The sequence below is a fragment of the Ipomoea nil genome, unplaced genomic scaffold (genome assembly GCF_001879475.1).
Source record: "Ipomoea nil cultivar Tokyo-kokei standard unplaced genomic scaffold, Asagao_1.1 scaffold0415, whole genome shotgun sequence".
NCBI lineage: Eukaryota > Viridiplantae > Streptophyta > Magnoliopsida > Solanales > Convolvulaceae > Ipomoea > Ipomoea nil.
The window spans coordinates 408,661-430,119 of record NW_017616843.1 but is presented as its reverse complement, the minus strand read 5'-3'; the positions used below and the strand labels follow the sequence as shown (position 1 = coordinate 430,119).

Genomic DNA, 21,459 nt, shown 5'->3' with positions numbered 1-21,459 from the left:
GGGTTTCCTATTAGCTTGTATATATGTGTAGGTTTCCCTGTACTCATTTATTCGATTCCATTCTCTATTTCAATATACACACTTCACTACTTAGAGTTCAATATGGTATCAGAGCGGTAGATGTGGGTAGTGGGCTTTGGTTGGAACGAGGAGGCGCCGCCGCCGGGAGGAACGGAGCAGCCGTCGGAAGACTCACGCGCCGCCACACTTCTGGGGCTCCGACGCCACGCGCCGGCGCGTGCGCCGTTTCCCGACCTCGCCTCCGGTCGCCGCCGACGCGGCTAGTTTCGTCTCTGTGCGCCCAACACTCCTGTAGTAGTATCCTCATCAGGTGTTGAGGGGGTTTGGCGTGGGCTGCATTTTTCAGATCTGTCTTTGTTGCGTGATTCTGCTGCGTGGGTTTGCTGCCAGATTGGGTTTGTCTTCTGCGTAGAAGTGAAGTCTGCACTTCCAGGTTGGTTCTTGTGTGTGTTTATTATGGCAGAAAATAGGACTATTACTATGGTGTCAACTCAATCTAAATTGGTTGATTTGGTGTTGGCACCTGATGGGTCCAATTTTGGGGAATGGAAGTTCTTAGTTGAAGTGAACTTGAAGGGTATGGGTAAAGCTGGACATTTAACTGAAACATGTCCGGTGGACCCTACCGAAGCCCAAGCGTGGCAGAAAGATGATGACACCCTGTTTTTGCGTATAATAAATTGTATTGATAGGAAAATAATCCTATCTTTACAGCACTGTAAGAGTGCGAAGGAAGTGTGGGATTTAGTGAATAAGTGGTTTAGTGGGGCAAATAATTTGAGGAAGTTATATCAGTTATCCCAGGATGTTCATCGATCGTCTCAAAAAGGGCGGGACATCAGGGATTACTATTATGACTTTAAGAATGTGAGTGAGGCATTGTGAGCTGCTATGCCGATTACTGATGAAGTGGATAAAATGAAAAAACAACGTGATCAGTTGCATATTTTTAGTTGGATTTCTGGGTTGGATAAGGAGTATGATGTTTTGAAATCACAATTATTGGGGAATAAGGAATTAGACTCGCTCGACCAAGTTTTTTCTATGGTTCAAAATGCGTCAGTGAACCTTGGTACTGATGGTACGTTGGAGAAACAAGTCTTTTTCTCACAGGGAGATAGTGGGACTGATAGTGCCAATATTCGAGGAGGTCGGTTCAGGGGACGAGGTAGAGGGCGCGGAGGAGGTCGAGGGCAAAGGGCTTGCTATAATTGTGGTGATCCCGGTCATCTGCGCAACCAATGCCCACAGCTCTCCGACCATAGGAGATTTGCTAATTCTGCCTCTAGACCAGAAGGGACAGTTATGATAACTGAAGAAGAATTGGTTTTGTTTAATCAGTTAAAGCTGTCTTCCTCGCAGTCTCCCGCTAGTCCAGGGTCATTGCCGTCTCCTTCAACTACCTTTGTTCAAACAGGTAATCCTATTGCTTGTGTTTCCTCCTCGTCTCGACAGTGGGTCATTGATTCTGGAGCCAGTGACCACATGTCAGGTAATCTAAGTATGTTTTCCGAATATTGTTCTTTTAAATGTGGTCCTACGGTTACCTTAGCAGATGGTTCGTCCACCTCTGTTTTAGGTAAAGGTAGTGTGAATGTTAGTTCGCCGTTACCTCTCACTTCTGTGTTATATCTCCCAAAGTTCCCATTCAATTTATTGTCAATTAGTCAAATTACCTGGAACCTAAATTGTTGTGTCATGTTCTTCCCTGGATATTGTCTGTTTCAGGATCTGTTGACGAAGACGATTATTGGTAAAGGGAAGGAGGTCGGTGGGCTGTACGTGTTAGAACGGCTATCCGAAGATTCTGAAATGAGGTGTTCCGGTTGGTTTATTGGGAAGTATGTCTCCGTTGCAGTTGCACTCCCGGTATGGTCACCCGCCTTTGTCTGTCTTAAAGAAGTTGTGTCCGGGGTTAGAATCTTTGTCGAGCTTGCAATGTGAGTCATGCGAGCTTGCTAAGCACTGTCGAGTACCATACCCTCCTAGAGTCAATAATAGAGTCGAGTCTTTATTTCAATTGGTTCACTCAGATATATGGGGTCCATGTCGAGTAGTATCAAAATCTAGGTTTAAATATTTTGTAACTTTTGTAGATGATTTCTCTAGACACACTTGGCTATACCTCATGAAATCTAGAGATGAGTTGTTTTGGATCTTTTGTAATTTCTGTGCGATGGTCAAAACTCAGTTCAATAAAATGGTACAGGTTTTGCGGAGTGATAATGGGACTGAGTATTTTTCTCGTTCCTTCTCGAGTTATATGAGTCAAAATGGGATGGTACATCAATCGTCTTGTGTCAGCACTCCCCAACAAAATGGTGTGGCAGAACATAAGAATCGCCATCTGTTGGAGGTTGCTAGGGCCTTGTTGTTTCAAATGAAAATCCCTAAAGTTTTCTGGGCAGATGCTGTTCATACAGCATATATTGTTTCTTAATAAACTGCCTACCTACAAGGGTCCTTGGGGGTCAAAGTCCTTGTTATTTCATCTATCCGTCCAAAAATCTATAAATTGACCAAAAAAAAGTTTCAATTATGTATAACACAATAAATATTGATATGTCAAATATCTTCATTTAAATACAGTGTTAACAACTTAACATACAAAATGAGTGCAATTACTCACAGCCAAAAAACATTGTTTATCAAAGTTGTGAATTCCGCAGAATGTCAAAAACTTCATGTATATCTATAGTAGAACAATATATTATGATGTTTTGTATATTAATGGTGCTAACCATTTGTGGCAACAATCACAGAAATCTCCTAATCCAACTTTAAAACACTTCCTCAAACTATTGGCAATTTCTTTGGAAAGAAAAACATCAAGGATTTACGTTACAAAGATTCCAAAATTAGCCTTTAGCAGGAGAGGGAGAGTGACAAGGATACAAAACAGGTAGCAGATAACATATGTAACACGAAAAACTGTGAAAAATCCATTGAAATACACGATTTGGGAAGCAGAATTTAGATGTTAATTGTTGCATCCCACAACCTAAGCAACCCGTTCCGTCCACCACTGCATATCCTTTTCCTTTCAAGGTCTGACGAGATACACCGTACCTAAAAACACAAAAAAGGTAATATCAATTGGCAATGGATAACAACAGTTCAAAAGTTACTGGCTCGTGCAGTCGATAAGTGATGCTAAATAAAAGGAGCGAGTTGTGATAGCACACAAAGTAAAGAGTTGAAAGGAAAAATAAAAGCACGTTATGGTAAACTGGAAATGTAAGACTACTAATTCTCGTGAAGACTTGGAAACAAACCATTGCAGCTGTTTTCTGAGGAGTCCTGTAAAGCTGCCATCCACCCATCTTGGAACCAGTCCCAGATAAATTACCTAGTCTCTCTTGAGGTCGATGAAAGAGAGACATTGAATTATCCGCTGCCCCAACTCCTAGCCAGTGTTCTCCAGCATTTATGGATAATATGGAACCAGTATGAGTAGTAACGTTCTTCACACATCTTATACCACCTATACATCAAAACAAGAAGAAGAACGTTAAGTACTAATTACAGAACATATTGCATTAATTATTTTAAGATGTAATATGAACGATGAAACATAGCAGTTAACATGTTTTACTTGGAGAGTTGGACGAAATAAAGGACATAATTCACTATGAAATACCATTTTTAACCTTAAAGAACTCACAGAAAAGCAAAAGGGCAAACAACAGTTTACATAAACAAAGCACCTCCTTTAACTATGCAAAAGCAAAAATAAAATACTTCAACTCCAACAGCAGATTAGAATTATCAATGAAGCCAGAAAAATCATGCAAGAAATTTCCAAAAGTGGGTCAGCATTAGATATATTGATATGCTACCCGGTTATCAATAACTGTGTGTGTCCCATTTTGTTTGTCACATTTACTATTTTGAGGGTCAATTTGACTAAATCTTCTCTTTTAATACTCGAACTTGTGAAATTAAAAATTAGATATTATGAAACTACAAATTATGTATTACTTATTTCAAGAATCAAAACTCTTCTAAAAACTTACTCTGTATGTTTTAAATGACTGGTCAAAATTAGATTTCGTTGACCCTTTGAAAATGACACAGGACAACCCTGTTGGGACGAGAATAGCATTTAACATCTTATTTCTTTTTGGAAAAGTATATGTATAACCATTGTTATGTTTGATGCTGTTCAATAGAAGAGGCAGAAGATGGGTAAATTGAAAACAGAAACATAATCTTAAAGATATTAATCTGAAAAGATTTATGCCATTCATACCATCATCACTTTCCCAAAACCGGAGAAGGCCATCAGTTGAACCTGAAAAGATATCATCGCACCTTAGAAGGTAATCTTGATGAATCTGGCAAGTGTGGTTTTGCACCACCATAGTAAAATCTTGAGAAATTATCTATTTATAGACTTTGGTCAAGAAGTGAGCCAGAAATCAGTAACCTGTTATTATCCCTTTATCTTGCAAAGAGTACTCCACACATAAGATTGGACCAGCATGGCAAGCTAGAACAGCATCACATGTCCCTCGGGAGACAGACCACATCCGTGCAGTCCAATCATCACTACCTGTAATAACTGTGTCCCCCACCATTCTAATTGACCTGTTTCACAAATTTATTATCGAATAACCATCAATGAGATACATAACTGGATATGAAATATTGCATGTCCTTTGCTGACCTGATCCATTTTGTGTGACCCATTAGCTTGTGCATCTGCCTTCCAGCACGGATGTCCCAAATATTCACAACCCTTCAAACAAGAGTTAATAGATGGTCAGGTTTTGTTTGTAACAGAAATATAGAAATACAAACTCAGTAAAAGGAAGAAACAAATAATAAAAAGTCTCAGAGAGGAAAAAATACATAATTGAACAGTAGAAAAATCTAAGCAACATACGTATCTCTGCCGGCAGCAGCCAAGATTCCTGTTGAATCATCATATTCCATACAGAGAACAGCACCTGAATAACGACCCACGGTAGCCACACAGGTATCTGTTCTCACATCCCACATTTTTACGGTTCCATCATGAGCAGCTGTAAGTACTCGCTCACCTGACAACATGCGCACACAGCTGACCTACAGGATTTATGACCGTGATAAGTGAATTGAATGTCTTCAGCAAGATATGGTGAAAAGGATCAGTTCCATAATTATTACTCCGTAATAAACAATCTGAAAACATTCTATGAACATTTTTTATTTTATAAGTGAAACATTTTAAAGTCCAAGCCACTAAGCAAAAGCCTCATATGGATAGAAACCTTTGCTCTGGCCAATTTGCATAATTTTGGGAAGGAGCCAAGAAGCAAGCATTAGTAATGAACAGAAATCTGTTCGCTGCAGTATCAAATCTCTTGAATGGAATAATCTGTACTTGAAAAGTATGAGGTGCTTGCAAAAGTAAAATTAACTCTATGGTTATACCTGCTTCTCTCCAAATAATAAATTATTCAATTTGCACATAGGTAGCATAGAAACGGGAAATGAGGCACGGTATATGGGGAAAATGGGAAATGGCAATTTTAAAAATGTAGAATACAAAGCGTAAGGGAAACATGCAAATATATATATATATATATATATATATATATATATATATATATATATATATATATATATATATATATATATATATATATATAGAATTAGGTTCAAATGCGGTTGGTGCGTCCAGGTGCGGTTGTGCGGTGAGAGGAGAGCCATTGATTTTGTTTAAATCAACGTCCAGGATTACCAAATTTAAAAAAAAAAAAAAAAAAAAAAAAAACACGGTGGCAATTTGGTAATTTTTGTATCTAGGTCAAATTTAAGGTGCTTGGGTATGTGCTTAAGGTGCGTGGTTGTGTACTTAATGTGAGTAGTTGTTGAAACTTAAGGTGCGTGAGTTTTGTGCTTAAGGTGCGTGGGTTTTGTGCTTAATGTGAGTAGTTGTTAAAATTTAAGGTGCGTGGGTTTTCTTCTTAAGGTGCGTGATTTGTATCCTTAAGGTGCGTGAGTTGTGTGAAACTTAAGGTGAACCATTTTAAAACCTTAAGTGTGTGGTTTGTATACTTAAGGTGCGCCATTTTAATGCTTAAGGTGCATCCTTCGCACAATCGCACGGGAACCCTTCCCCGCACCTGAACCATTCCCTATATATATATATATATATATATATATATATATATATATATATATATATATATAGGGGTATATTTGCAAATATTTTTTAAATATGCATAAATATTAACTGTCAACTGGTTCCATAATTAAAAGTGCATACACTATTGGGATATATAGACCAGAGTATATAGGGGCTGGCGTAAGGAATAAGAATCCGCATTTCTTTTGACCTTTTTTCTTTTTCAATTAGACCCCTGAAATGCATTTATTTTTAGAAAATGCGCCTAGAAACCTATTTAATTATGGAAATGTCTCCAAAATGTTTCTGGTGAGTTTTCAATGTGGAAATATGTCCGCAACACAAAAACATTGACCCCTAAGAGCTTTTGTGCATCACATATTTGCACCATATGCTCTACCCATTCAAATTAAGTAAGCAAGTACATATTTATTGTGAAAAAGTGGAACTATTGGACACAAAGGAACTGGCTGTTCTTATTCTAATCTTACCTTTCTAGAGTTTGAGCTTACACAAAGTTCAATTTTACTGTACCCTTTATGATCATTATTACTTCAAATTAGCAGCTGCCTAAGTATTTCCTTCTCCCATACCTAAGTATTTCCTCTTCTGGCAACTTGCAGCTTTTACAAAAAATAGAAAACCTAATACTCCATTTGGAAAAGTGGAAGTATCTGAATAAAGTAGCACATGGGGATAAATAAGATATGTTAAGATAGGATGTAGTGTCAAACCTGTGCCTCATGGCCCTTCAGTTCTTCAAGTAGCTGAGTTGTCTGTTTATCCCAGACAATCACATTCTGGTCATCAGATCCTGATACTACTTTCCCTCGATCAGAACTAATTGCCCTGACAGTCCTGCATAGAAGATAAATAGAAAATTAATTTAAAAAATACATCCTTTTTTTTTGTATGTAGCTAAAGCTAAGAACTTTATATATCTTTTGCAGGCATTCAGTTAAAATCAGCCAATTAAAAGAAGGATAAAGTTTAGCACCTAGAATGCCCTTCCAATGTTGCCCTAAGTTCAGAACCACGGAGGCTGGGGTCCCAAATTCTAACCTGCACAAATAAGACAATACATTTCAAATCAAGATGGAAGTTCACGTTGCAGAAACAAGGACAACAAAGATGTGAATAGAGGACTGAAAAATCCTCCTTCCACTGTAAGAAGAAGGTTAAACCAAAAACCTCCTACCCCCATAAGATGAATATTATGTCAAGCCAACCATTTTTAAAGCACCAACACTTGTGTCCACAAATTATAATTTCACCAGAAAGAATACACCCTTTCTCATTTTAGAGTTTATCAACATAAAGTTTTTAACTGCATTAAGTCTGTCCAAAGACTACTAAGACATGATTCCCAATAGTTAGGGACCATTTGGTAACTCAATGAGTTGCTTCACGTGTGGGCCGAATATTTTTTGAGATGCCAAACACATGAAAATATTCCGATGATGGGTGTCACACGGTGTTAAAACCTAGTACTTTTTACCTACTCTAATATCATATTGAAGTATATGATCCACCTCAAGTAAAAGCTTAAAGTATTAGTGAAGATATTCATTAATCATTTTATATTTATCCTCAACACTTATCTTTTGAGCCCAACACTATATAACATATTTTTTGTTATATTGGGAGAGAAAACACTTGAATTTCTCAAGAAAAATATAGAGGTTATACACACATAAATGCACTCATACAAGGGAGCAATGGCTAAATTCTCTAACATCAAATACTACATACATAAAAGCAAGGAACTTGAATTGGGGAGTGGCCCTGAATGGAAAACTTCTTAACATAATATTTTAAATCATTATGATATCTCACCGTGGTGTCAGTGCTTCCACTGATAAAGAAACCTGCATCCTCACGGTCCCCAACTAGATCCCACACCTCTCTTTTTGTCACACAATGTATGGTGGTGACTGCTCCAGTGTGGCCTCTGAGCATACGAATGCTGGTATGCATTTTTTTTTGCCCAGCTGCAGACAATTCTTGTTTGCGAGGAGCCCCATTCTCATTAGAGGCTAAATGAAGAAGATAATGAGGCTTCAAAAGGCAATTCTACGCAGGAATTATTGTATTAGACTTTGAAAGGATATGTACCTAAAGAGCCACTATCAGAAGCCCACTTGCGAACCCGACTAAATGAGTTGGCTCTCAGTGAAGACTCCCTGCTGAACATGCTCTGGACCCAGCTTCGCCCAACACCTGATACCTCAGCCAGTTGTTGAGCATCATCAGCGGCATCTTTACGTGGAGAGGGAACACCAAAGGCTGATACAGATTGTGATTTGACTGAATAGATTCCCCAGTAACCAATGAACATCTGCCGGATATGTGATAGATATCCCCGAAGTCTTATCTGATTCAATTGGTCAAATCATCACATTTACAAGTAAATTCACAAACATTAAGTATTACTATTTGTTTCATTTTCTCATATTAGACTTTCAAAATCTAAGCTGAAAGAGAACAAAGACAAATTAGTTCTGAACGTTAGTATCATAACTGAAATTGAAGAGGAGTTGAACAGTGCATAAACTCTATAAAGTAACTTACAATATGCTTATAACCAATGTTATTCTTCCCAGCAATAGTTTCAATCATATACCACGCATCATTGTCATGAAGTCCAAGCCCAGCCTTATATAACAAGAGAAGATTAGGAAATGACTAACCAGAAACTGCTGTTGATTAAAAAAGAAAAATTTAACAGTTGCTAGAAAGAACTTTTTTTTTTTCTTTCAGCATTGGCGGGGGGGGGGGGGGGGGGGGGGGGGGGGGGAGTACGGAGGCATTACCATGTGAGTTGCGACAACAATAAGCTGAGTTGTTACCAAAGTTGCGTAATTTGTTGACCTGACATAAAAACAAGGGTTTGCATGAACACGCGTGAATTTATAACGTTTTTTTGTCTCCAGATTTCCAAGTTGCACTTTTATATAAACATTGGGGGTGGATTAATGTTCATAAGACACGCAACCAAAAAATTTTAATATGTATACACAGACACATATATGTTAGTACTAATTCATGCAAGCTGATCCACTCACAATGTCAACCAAGGACAGTGTGCATGTTAGGCATAATGGGAGTTTCACACTCTCTAGGTGACTTCTTAATATGCATTCTAGATTCATGTACCCATTACTCTTCATTCTCAAGATATGAAGTAATACACTCTTAACTGGGCCTATGTTAGTATATAACTGAGTAATAAAACTAATCCAATGTGATTTGAATATCATTTCAATAAAATATTTGTATAGTATGTATGACTATTACACAAATCTTCAACTAAAAATTGTCTTTATGTGCCAGGTTACCATCACATACAGACAACAAGTGGCTAGAACACTCCGATTTTCTTAAAATAGGATAAGTGTGTGGGCAGGCATCTTTCTTGAAGTACAAGAGCTATTGATGTCAAATGTGGAAATGCATCATAAAATCCCCATGCTTGTTATCAGGTTAACTGTGCAAATAAATACACAAAAGAGTAAAGGATTCTAGATGAGCTTATGCCTAGGCTGGATACAAACCAAATGTATATCAAGTACTAGGGGAGTTCAGATAGCAAACATTTTGTTACTGGTTGAAATTGAATAACTAGTAAATTCAAGCATGCCATGGAAAGGAAAAAAAACAAAAAAACAAAAATAAAGGTGAAAGTGATGAAGAAAAGACCCATATATAGTGAGGAATTAGGTCTCTCTTTCACACACACATACAAAACGGAAATCACAAAGCAGCATTCCTTACTTGCTAGAATATCTATCCAGTAGAAAGTCAAAGTAACCTTCCCAAAAGCTGCAAAGAATCAAATGGATAATAGTTATAATAAGCCAAATAAAATATTTGAGAAGCATCTGAGTTTCTAACTAGGGCCAGTTTTACAACACTGAGAACTGAAGCCGGAAACTGTGTGACACTGAACACTTTAAATTGCTGCAATTCATTTCATTACCAGCAAATTTAACGACTGGAGTTAATTACATTTTCAGAAAACAAATAACTGTGAATTCATCAATTGTTTAGAAATCATGTATAACATAATTTTTGTACAGATAATGGTTAATCAAATATTAACAAATTTCACACCACTCGCATGTGGGCCAAATACCTTTTTGATGAGTCAAATAAAAGGCCATATTTTTATGACTGGTAGTGCACTGGTGCACGGGATTCAAACCAGGACCTTTTGTGTGCTTTAGTACCCCATATTAAATGAAGTGTTTCACCTCAACTAAAAGCTAAAGCAATTAGCAATGATATACATTAAACATCTTATATTTATCCTCAACAATATGTATAGAAGTTTGAGCCTTGTGGAGTGACCAAGTGCTTACAGGTAGATATTTAGGGCACCTAGGACAGAAAATTGGTTAAGGACAAGAGGATGCTGATAAATTTTTGTGAATGTAAGAGGTCTATAGAAGCATTAATTATGGACACTATTCAAAAATAGGAGAGAGAAAATGAGTAGAAGACAAAAGAATGGATGAAGTAAATAATACAAATTAATCTCAGCTTGAAGAAGCAAATAAGCTGCAGGTGCCAAACAAAAATCCAATTCTTGAATCTCATTAGGTTTTTAGCTCAAAGAAGCTTTCTACATGGTCAGCTCTTTGGTTCACACAACGTTTTTATACACAATTATTTGGGGTTCAATTAAGGACTCTTGACATATTCACAAGAGCTGCTTTTCAGGTTTTACAGTGGTCTTGGTACTAGTTCGTAACTTGCAACAACTCAGTTGCATGCCTTTGGTTGAATTTAAAGTGGCACAACTTGCTTATCAGAAAAGGCAGAAGTGCACAACTGAATAGACAGGAAAGAAATGAAAAGGAAAAACACAATTTATGGAGTGGAACATGTTAGAGAGATAAGTGGGGAGTTGAGAGACTAACTCCTAGCCTAGGGTTTTGAGTTTCAATTATGTGGTTAATGTCTCTCATCCTTCTATACAAATAGCCTAGCTTGTATAGTTTCATCATCAGTAAAATATACACTCTTACAGTCATATGAACCTTTCTCTTTGTTAATCAACAGAACACGTAAAAATGAATTATTTTCACACGAAAGACCTTTAGCTTGACACAGGTGAATGTCAGAAGCATACCACAATTCCTCCCAGATGGAAAGAGATCGAAGATGTCTTTGAACATAGTCAGAAACATTATTCGTGTCCTTTTTGTACATTTCAGCAGAAACTTCAAGGGCATCTCTGACTGTTGCCATGTCATTACGGGAAGTAGCACGGCTAATAGCCGTTTTTAGCTGCAGTTTTGCAAAAATAATTCATGTTATAGAAAGCATGACCATGAGGATCTTTTAAACCTCTTCCCCAACTGGACCTCTCCATTTTGTATCACGTTACTTCTGCAAAGACCCTTATTGTACCCACTTTGTACGGTTCAAAATTCATTTTGTTTCAAAAGTGGAGGATATTGTAATGCAGAATATTGATCTATGTTCATATAGCAATTACAAGATAAGCCAATTTTGCAATATCAGGATATTAGCATTATCTCAGTTTTCTAAGAAATTTTTCTGAATTGTTTAGTTAAAAACAAATTCTAAATTCTGTATGAGCAGGAGGTTAAAACATCTTATCTTACTAATTCTATAAAATCCAAGAGTGAAAACACTTTTCAGATCTAAAAAGCAAAACTATGCAAATTTTTTTTTTTTTCCATTTTTTTGAGTTCTTTAAGGGTCCGTTTGGAAATCCAGAAAATGACTTTCCAAAGTCACTTTCTGGATTTTCCAGTGTTTGGCTATCAAAGGAAAATGAAGCCAACAGAAAATACTCATTTTGGTCAAATGGAAAATGACCCATTTTGGTGGAAAATGTCTTCCTAGATTTATTTTTTTTTTAATTTCCCATCATGTTTCTTAAGTTGAAAACTATAAAGCAAAAAGTCCTTTAAGGATCCATTTGGAAACCCAGAAAATGACTTCCAAGTGTTTGGTTATCAAAGGAAAATGAAGTCAATGGAAAATACTCATTCTGGTCAAAGGAAAAATGACCCATTTTGGCGAAAAAATGTTTTTCTACATTTTTAGTTGGAAGACATTTTCCAAATCCCTTTCACAGTTCTCGCTCTCTGAGTGGTGTCAAATGAGTGGCTTGGTCCGCATCTGTGGTCATTATTTAAACTAGACCGGGCTAACCCAGCTAAAATATGGGTCATTTGAGGCTACACAATAAAAATCCTAGCCCGGCTAAGACCAACTCATAGTCCAAAAGATTAAAAATTTTAAATTTGTTATTTATCAGAATTATTACATTTATCAATACCTGATTAAAATATGATTGGGTTGGGCTAGAATAAACAATAAAAAAACTTGACCTAGCCCACAACTCAAAATTTATTTTTTTAATTATTTTTTTCTTCAATTTCTTTAGTTTAGAATAATTACATGGAATAAGGTCCAAATTGGTCACTGAATGTAACCTAAAAGTGCAATTAGGCCACTGTATGAAAAAAAAAAAAAAAAAAAAAAAAAAAAAAAAAAAAAAAAAAAAAGTACAATTAAACCATTGAACACCTCCTTTCAAAAAAGAATAAAATAAAACCATTGAACACCCAAATATATGCAATTTCACTTGATAACACCCATTTCTTCCCGTTGCTTGCTTACGTGGATGGTCAGTTGGCATTTTTTAAACAATTTTTAATAAAAATCTTTTTTTAAAAAAACTATCGGGTAGCCACCGGTCACCCTCCTTCGTCTCCAGTTTGGAGACGAAGGAGCCGGCCACCCCCGGCGGTTTTTTAAATGTTTTCTTATTAAAAAATTATTAAAATATTTTTTAAATAAAATTTAATTTAATTATTTGATCAACAGGTCTCTTGACCAAAAAAATTGACAGTAAGACCAAATGTGATACAAATTACAAAGTTATGCACCTAATTTGAAATATTAATAGTCAAGGACTAAATGTGATACAAATTAAATAGTTGGACCAAATCTGATACATGTACAATAGTCAATTGACAAAGTAAAAAAAAAAAAAAAAAAAAAAAATAGGGCCAACTCATCATCCGTAAGCAAGAGTAAAGCAAAAGGAATTTAAAAAAAAATGTCAACTCACCATCCACGTAAGTGGACAACCGGAAGAAATGGATGGTAACTTGCTATCAAGTGAAATTGCATACATTTGGGGTGTTCAGTGGCCTAATTGCACTTTTTTTTTTCATTCAGTGACCTAATTGCACTTTTTTTTTTCATTCAGTGGCCTAATTACACTTTCAGGTTATGTTCAGTGGCCAATCTGGACCTTATTCCTTATTACATTTATCATTGTCTAATCAAATATGGGTCGGGTTGGGGCAATCCAAACAATAAAAATCTTGTTCTAACATGACCTACAATCCAAAAATTTTAAAAAGTTGCAATTTATATTTATCAATTTATGTATTTATTTTATTATAATAAGTTATAAGCTAAAATTATACATTTACACCATTTTATTATAGTTATTGTTAATATTTATAGCTATTACAAATTTTAATTTGTAACTTTATTTTAATACAAGTAATAATTATTATCATCATTAATATAATTACTATTTTACAAGAAATAACTTTGTAATAGATTATTGTTCATATTTTAGAAAACAAACCAAATAGAAAAAATATAATTTTTTGACTTAGCCAAAAAAAAAAAAAAAACCGTTTTATGACCTTTAGCCAAACACTGGAAAATGAAAACCAAAATATGTTTTCCGAAAAATGACTAATTTTTCAGAAATCATTTTCCATAAAACATTTTCCGAGTTTCCAAACATACCCGAAGTGAAGGTGTGTAATAATTGTGGCAATTTAGTATTTGTTTAGATATATACCAGTTCTTTCACAGCAATAAACTGCTCCTCAGTCAATTGACAGTTCCAGCCCTATACAACAAATAAAATAGATGTAAAAATAGACTTAATATTAGGGTAACATCTTAAGCAATCATGAGAAGTGAAAGCTACATACTGAATATATGTGCTCTCTTATACATTCAACAAAGCCACTACCACCAATCCCCTCTGCATCAGATTCAATTAGAGCTGTTTCAAAAAGTCAACACAGGTTGTTAATTCATGTGTTCAATAGTGCAAGACAAATAACATTTGGCATAAATATCAACAAAGAATGGGAGATTAATGAAAAATGAACTTCAGAATCTCTCTGGAAAAGCATACCGAGGATAGTTCCATATTCAAATGATGATAGAGGATCATCAGTTGCACCCAATTTCAAGAGGCGTAACCATAGTCCCTAAACACAAAGCAAACATAAATCATTCCACTTGAACTTGAATAGCATGTTAAAAACAAAAATTAAGGGACTTGCTTGGATCTGCATATGATTATTATCTTAATCTTCAATGTTGGGTATTGGGAATGGGGAACCTAATGGGGACTATGACCTTGACTTCAAAACTTATGAAAAATAAAATAAAATAAAACAAATTAACAAAGTAAGATCAATGAAGAATTTTCAGCACTAAAAGTTATCCAGAAAATGTCCCATTTTCCAGTTGAACATAAAACAAAGAGCATAAGGCATGTATACAAAGATATATCTAGAAGGATCTGAATCCTTAAGGCAAAAGAAAATGATATTTTAAATAAATATGTTACACGCTGTTAGGAAAATAGTTTATCACTTAGAGACAACTCAAGGTGGAAAGTAAACACTCAGTATAAAATGGAAAAAAAGAGGGTAAGACTTGATAATAAAGACCATTGTTTCAAATTCCTATAAATTTTATTCTTACTTACATTTCTTTTCAAATAAATCCAATATGAACTACCCATTGAAACATAGAGGAAAGCAGCACAGAAGTGAGAATTCTGACTAAATGGAAATCTTTTCAAAAGCAAAAAAGGTTTTACCTGCAGCTTTACTTTTATGTCCAAAACCATGCGCTCTCTCTCTGCCTGCAAGAGAGAAATCCATTTGTCTTAAGATATAGGCCTTAATCACATAAATTTTAATCATGATTAGGATACTTACTGCTCTCTCCCTCGGACTTAGGCTCTCAGCTCTTGAGTCATTACCAGCAAGTGCCGAAGGTGAACTAATAAAATTGTGTAAAATTTAGTATTAATTGACAATGATCTTACCTGTAATATTAGTAAGGCACCACAAAATATCAGAATAAATTCTCACATCAGACATACCTAGGAGTAAGCCTGCCAGAATATTCAAGAGCTCCACTTGCTGTGGCTAGAATCTGCTTCCTCTTCTCCTCCTGCTCTTCTGTTCTCTCATTTGCAGGAAACCTGTCGTAACAATATTTGGCACCTGATCCTGGTGGACGGAAAAATTCAGTCCCATCTGGAATGTTGAATATTTCATCTGGACAACAGGCTGAACTGTCAACATTCAGTAGATGGCAGGGTTAAGATACCTGATACTCCAACATCCAGATCAGATATAGTTATAATCTCTGGCTCAGATAAAAGAGATGGAAGAATTGATAAAGGATTCTGATCCCTGCCAATGGCATCTTGCAACTTATCAAGGAGATTGTTATTGCTTTCATCTGAACCAAGACCTCTTTCCAGGTAATCCATGAAACCCTGAGACTCTAAAAACTGACTTATCTGTTGAAACCAGCAGAGACAAATATTTGAGTTGGAAGACAATCTTTTAAAATTAAAAGAGAAATTGGAAAACATTAGAACTAGTAAGAAAGAATTTTCCTAGGGGAAAATGTTTCAAATTTTCATAGTCCATAAAATACTAACATTTGGATATGTTAAGTAGATAACTACTAACATATTTTATGCATGAGAAAATTTGAAGTGTTATAAATTTGAGAAAATTATCACCATTGAATCTGGTGGCTGGTTGGTTGACCGAGAGCGCTTCTTTAAGAAAGCTTGAGTGTTGAAGACCTGAGTTGCAGTATTTTCCTGACAAAGAACGTTGATAATAGTAATTGTCACTTCATATTGCCTAACGAATTATTCATTTAGAGAAAAAGTAAAAAGATTCATACTATAAAATTGCGGTAGCCACCTAATATGGAAGCCAGGAATTTTAAGAATATGAACCTGCACATTGAAGCAAATACAAGAACTGAGAAACTTAGGGAAATGCATTGTGATAATGTTATCTGCATAGCATTAATTAGATGAATATAACTAGCACAGAGCTGAAGTTGAAAGAAAAAAGATAAGCACTAGTCCAACTTGCAAGTGCTTAACTCATAAAAATGTAGCAATATGCCAATAGTGAAGAAATTTACAATGGGCATTTTGCAGCAGTACACAGAACATTTCTGATGACACTACATGGCAATAATTATCACTAAACATAGGTGTTTATCACTCCATTGAATTAGACAGAATTTATTAAAAATCAGCACCAATCAAAATGACAAAACTATCGGACTTCAGACATAAAATCAGCAGTTAATCCAAGGAAAGAATGAGTAGTCAATGAAATTTTAATTTTCCACAATGACAACCTAAGCTGAAGATCATGATCTTCTCCCCATGGCCTGCTCCCACCTCTTAGATTCTGTTCTGTGGCATTACCCATACTGGACTTCATCTGGTCTATCCCAACAACATTTGGATACAACAGCTTCATAATTTCACCACGCAAAGTGCTATACTCAGGCTCTGGTACAGAGGGAATCTCCTCAGATGTAGTGATGGTATTATGTTCAAGGTCCACAATAACTACCTACAACATCAAAGAATGGGTAACATCTAAGTTACTATCAATAAGAATAAATAAATAAATAAATAAAAGATGAAGAAGACAGTAGATAGGCATGGCAATGCAGCAATAAAAACATTGTGGTCTCAACACAGAAGCCTCACAAACTGGTAAAGCAAATAAAGAGGGCCTAGCTCCATTAGGCAAGAACTTGAAGTCCAATATCTTACTTTTAGTAAAGATATTAACATTCCACAATAAGAACACATCCTTGACAAATTGCAGCATAGCCCACTGAATATCTCCCAAGGCCAGTATAAAATATCACAATTAACAAATGTTTAGTTGCTTCCTCAGATTTCATGTTTTTCCTTCTCAGCTTTGATGTAAATGAAGTCATAAGGAACATTAAATGTTTCAAGTTATGATGCTTGCTTCTGTAAGAACACACTTCCTACCAATGACCATGTTAAATATTGTTCAGAACTAATAATGATTAATCATAGTCCTAATAAACCTTCCATAGTAAAAGCATATATCATGTCATAACAACTTCCTCACGGTATTTAACAAGTTGGAACTACTGTCTTTAATTTTAGTGCTTTCTTTTCTAAAACTATCTGCAAAGATTCTTATGGTCTTCCAAAATCATTACACACACACACATAAGTACATAACATGATTTGTTCATCAAAAGTTTGCTATATCCTTCAAATAGCTTGCTCCATCCTTCATATAACCAAAAAGACATATGGGAAAAAAACAAAAACAAAAAAGAGTAAACAGCATAGTGAAGAAATGCAATCCAACAAACCATTACAAAAAATCGTAACAAGCGGAATGAACAACTGGTACTGAAAATTGAGCAAGGAAATTGAGCATCCAACTGTTGATTGAACTTTTTGTTGAAGTATAGGAACTTACACCGTCCATCATAAGACCATATGTATCAACACCAGAATGAAGTCCCATCATATATGGTGTAGGTGCATCAATATAGTCTACTCCACTGAAAAATAGTAATGGAATGTAGACATGCTTCAGCACAAGAAAGATAAAAGTATCAGATGACAGTCCACGGAAAGATTAAAATCTGATTAATTCTATATAGCATTGTACAATACTTAAACTGCACTTATAGGCCATCTATAAACAGAGCGTCTATAAAGAGAGTATATTTATCATTCCAGTAAACATACCTGCCACCGAAATGGATAGATTAAATGGCATATTGCCTCTGATACGAGGGTTAAAAGAGAATACCTGATAAAAATAGCATATTACTAGATAGACAAGAATTTTGGGTTTAATTCATCTTTCTAGACAACAAAAAATGAACCCAAACAATACTAACGCATTGAATAAATGAAAATTGGATTTCATGGACGGCATGAGAATTAAACGAATAGAAGAACTCTCCCTAGTTTTTTTTCACATTAGAGACGGTTAAACATAAGTCTTTGATGCACCATATGTGCAATATTTCAATTTCAATAACAAATGAGCCTAGAATTTTTTTTTCCTACAAGTACAACAGCCAAAAGAAAAAATGAGATCCCAAAAGAGACGAGATTATAAATGTAGTTTAAATTGTTAAACAATATATAAATAAAAATAGTGCTTTAGACTAGAGCTAGTCAAAATGTCAATCCCTAAAAAGCAGAGATTATAAACTCTTTAAATTTTTAAAGAGTAAATAAATAGAGGGGGCTATAGACTACAGCTATTCAAAATGGCAAAGCAAATGAAGTCATGCATGATACTGTGAAATGCAATTTCCGAAAGAAAGCATGACGCATCTTAACCACATTCGTTCTCTAAGAATAGAATACAAAAATATACTTGTCTGATCGAAGTAATATCCTTCTTTCAAGCAACACAGCAATAAACAGCTGGATGACATTGTCAACATCCAAACACTGAACCAATGGCTGGAATGATATCTGGAATTAAACAAAAAATCCAATGCACAGTATGTCAAATTTCCAAATACTAAATCAAACTAAATCTCTAAAAACAAAGCCTAAACAAAACTAATATGCATACATCAGCATGGGGGAGCCCATCTTTTGGTGGAACCTCAACAGAAAGTAGGCTATTCTCAACAGCAAACAGCACCCTATCCCTTCCAGGATTAGGCAAAGGTACATTGGAGACTACATATGCGATGACATCCCACAATGGCTTGCTGAAATTATTGAAGAGCTGTGAACACTTAATACAATGACAAACAATAAAATGGGAGACTTCTGTTGTCAAGTAATTTTATGATTAAAGTAGGGAGGGGAAAAAAAAGTATCATGAAGCATTTATATGAAGTTAGTGGAAATTATAACACTATTTTTCCTTTTGCTAATTTTAATTTGGCATGAGAACGGAGGTTTTAACTAGAGGAAAAAGATTAATGAGTAAAAAGGCACATCTAGAATATGAAGATGAGGATGCAGATTATTTGAAAATCAAGACCTTTTTGCAATAGTGAATTCATAAATATAGTTAAGTGGCCCATTTTGGCAGCAGAAAAACAACACCGCTAGTAGCCCAAGTTTGAACATATTGGCAAGACAAAGACCAAGGAAGGACCATGTTCTTTGAAAAGTTTAAGCTACTATCTTCATTTCTTTTATTTGAGGAAGAACCTCTGCATCATATTAAAGTAAGGTAAACCTTCCTGCCAAACATGACACCTACCTGTTCTGTTTTCTAGGGTAAGAAACTGATGTGGCTTAAACTTCAAAACTAAAAGATTCAATTTCTTCATATAAATTTGAAATGTTATGCAATACAGCTGTTAAATTCTACCAAGTTGATGATTGTTTAAACGCATACAATTTAAATCCATACCTACTTCCGGAAGAGGAAAAGCAAAGCGTAAAAATTTCCTCTAGAGCTTCTCGTAGAATTCTAAAACTAGGTGAACGTGAAACAAGACAGATGCATTTATCAGCAAATGAATTTGCAGGAATGCGATAAGCTTCAGCAATATCCTCACAAACAGGATCTCGGAACGCAATGCAACTAACATAAATCTTTGACCCATCACCCTCTGTAGATAAAAGTTGCGTCCAAGAAAAAGAGAGCAAGAAAAACATAAGAAAGGAAGGAGAATAATCCCTATGCCAAAGATAAGTAAAAACGAATAACATTAATGGGATTGATGTTCACTGGAAATCCAGAAAGTTAATCAGCAAGTAGAGAACATGCATGCATACCAGTTAAAACAATGGGATAACTCTTTGGAAAAGTTGATGGATTATTAGAATCAAACCCAGATGGATAGAATTCCACACCAGCAGGCAAAACACACTGCAAAGAATAATTTGTTAGACAGCCAACACACTATAGGATACATTTTGAACTTATAACCATCAAATCCTACTTCACTATGCGCAACGAGGCACATTATAACCTTCAAACTAACCCTCCAGCTAATAAGATGCACAAGCAATACGTGAAATCCTAGCTACTAATACACCTTAAGCACAGTGACAGTGCACAAAGCAACTTCATCAGATATCTATTATCTAATACTGAAATGATCTCATGGCACACTGAAGAATTGTGCAATTATTAATATCTACTCTCATCGTTTTGAATACCCAAACCAAACAAATGCTGTTAACTATCCATGAATAATGCCAATTACTTGGAATGAAGATAGTATTTGCTAAAAGCATTTTTTTTAAAAAAAAATGGGGAAAATGAGAGAAATGCTTACAGTAGAAAGCTGAGGAGGAGGAGGAGGATAGAGAGAGTGATTAAGAGGCGGGTACTGATCCAGAAGAGAAGCCAAGTACATGATCCCTGTCCCATTGTAACCTCTTTGACCTTCTAGCGTCCGAATCTCCGGCCCGATTCCGCAAACCACGAAATACTCGAAGATCCCAGCCATGGCTCACCAAAAGCCAAACCCTCTCAGGTCAGTTACAAGAATGGAAAGACACAACGGCGAATTTGCTTCGGATCCAATGAGCTGAGAACTCTCTCTCTAGCTGCAAAACCGATGAACGATTAAATTCGAAACGAGTCGTGAGCTTAGCTCGCATCGGGTCTAAGATCCATTCAATGGCGAAATGGGAACACGGCGAGTAGTTGACTGTTTCAGTAGATTTCTTATACCGGGAAGCTCCTTCTCCTCACCTCTTCATAGCTGCTAATGAGGTTAACTCTTGAATGGTTGGAGTAAACATTACAAAATTTGCTTAATTGGGGAGCCAAAATACTCGTATTGACACGGATAAAATTATAGAGACTAAAAATTTTTAACCAGATCAAAATCTTTCATCAAATTTGTTTGATGTAATAATTTTTTAAAAACAAAAATTATTTATTAATTATTATGAATTGAGCGATTTCATTTCATATTATATATAAGGGAAAATGGCACTTTTTCCCCTTTAGTTATATACTTATAGCACTTTTTTCTCCTAAATTATTCAAGTGGCTATTTCTCCTCTTGAAATATTAAATGGACATATTTACCCTTAAAATAAATATTTCATTTATTTTTCTTCTCCAACAAATTATGACTACGATTCGGTTCAAACTGAACAGACACTATAGCAACTAAACTGAAATATTCCAATTACAATTTAGAATCAAAACTTGATATTTAGAGTTTATTAAAATCACGAA

General features: G+C 35.5%; 2 protein-coding genes across 2 annotated transcripts; one reads left to right on the top strand and one right to left on the bottom strand.

The window, feature by feature from the left end:
• Positions 1 to 912: 912 nt before the first annotated feature.
• Positions 913 to 1,778, top strand: LOC109172159. Its single transcript, XM_019321309.1, has 2 exons — positions 913 to 1,513; positions 1,750 to 1,778. The coding sequence occupies exons 1-2, from the start codon at positions 913 to 915 to the stop codon at positions 1,776 to 1,778; spliced, it is 630 nt and encodes a 209-aa protein (XP_019176854.1).
• An 887-nt stretch (positions 1,779 to 2,665) lies between these two features.
• On the bottom strand, positions 2,666 to 21,044 carry LOC109172237 (DENN domain and WD repeat-containing protein SCD1). The gene is made up of 31 exons (XM_019321386.1): positions 20,543 to 21,044; positions 20,037 to 20,130; positions 19,669 to 19,870; positions 18,871 to 19,012; positions 18,667 to 18,767; positions 18,024 to 18,087; positions 17,749 to 17,862; positions 16,628 to 16,848; positions 16,157 to 16,211; positions 15,987 to 16,070; positions 15,563 to 15,758; positions 15,333 to 15,462; positions 15,166 to 15,229; positions 15,045 to 15,089; positions 14,349 to 14,424; positions 14,140 to 14,213; positions 14,004 to 14,054; positions 11,271 to 11,428; positions 9,911 to 9,958; positions 8,950 to 9,007; positions 8,708 to 8,791; positions 8,252 to 8,510; positions 7,973 to 8,172; positions 7,134 to 7,198; positions 6,871 to 6,994; positions 4,910 to 5,091; positions 4,691 to 4,762; positions 4,451 to 4,611; positions 4,274 to 4,315; positions 3,297 to 3,505; positions 2,666 to 3,090 (listed from the first exon to the last, which is right to left on the bottom strand). Exons 1-31 carry the CDS (start codon positions 20,714 to 20,716, stop codon positions 2,995 to 2,997), a joined length of 3,645 nt encoding a protein of 1,214 aa, XP_019176931.1. The 5' UTR covers positions 20,717 to 21,044; the 3' UTR covers positions 2,666 to 2,994.
• Positions 21,045 to 21,459: the final 415 nt, after the last annotated feature.

What these genes read in the sequence shown, in the direction of transcription:
- LOC109172159 (XM_019321309.1), top strand. Translation starts at nt 913, where the DNA reads ATGCCGATTACTGATGAAGTGGATAAAATGAAAAAACAACGTGATCAG. An exon ending in AGCCAGTGACCACATGTCAG is followed by an intron (nt 1,514 to 1,749) that starts GTAATCTAAGTA and finishes TGTCTGTTTCAG; the next exon opens with GATCTGTTGACGAAGACGAT.
- LOC109172237 (XM_019321386.1), bottom strand. Translation starts at nt 20,716, where the DNA reads ATGGCTGGGATCTTCGAGTATTTCGTGGTTTGCGGAATCGGGCCGGAG. An exon ending in ATGGGCTCCCCCATGCTGAT is followed by an intron (nt 18,768 to 18,870) that starts GTATGCATATTA and finishes GTTTAATTCCAG; the next exon opens with ATATCATTCCAGCCATTGGT. An exon ending in TAAGAGAGCACATATATTCA is followed by an intron (nt 14,055 to 14,139) that starts GTATGTAGCTTT and finishes TTTGTTGTATAG; the next exon opens with GGCTGGAACTGTCAATTGAC.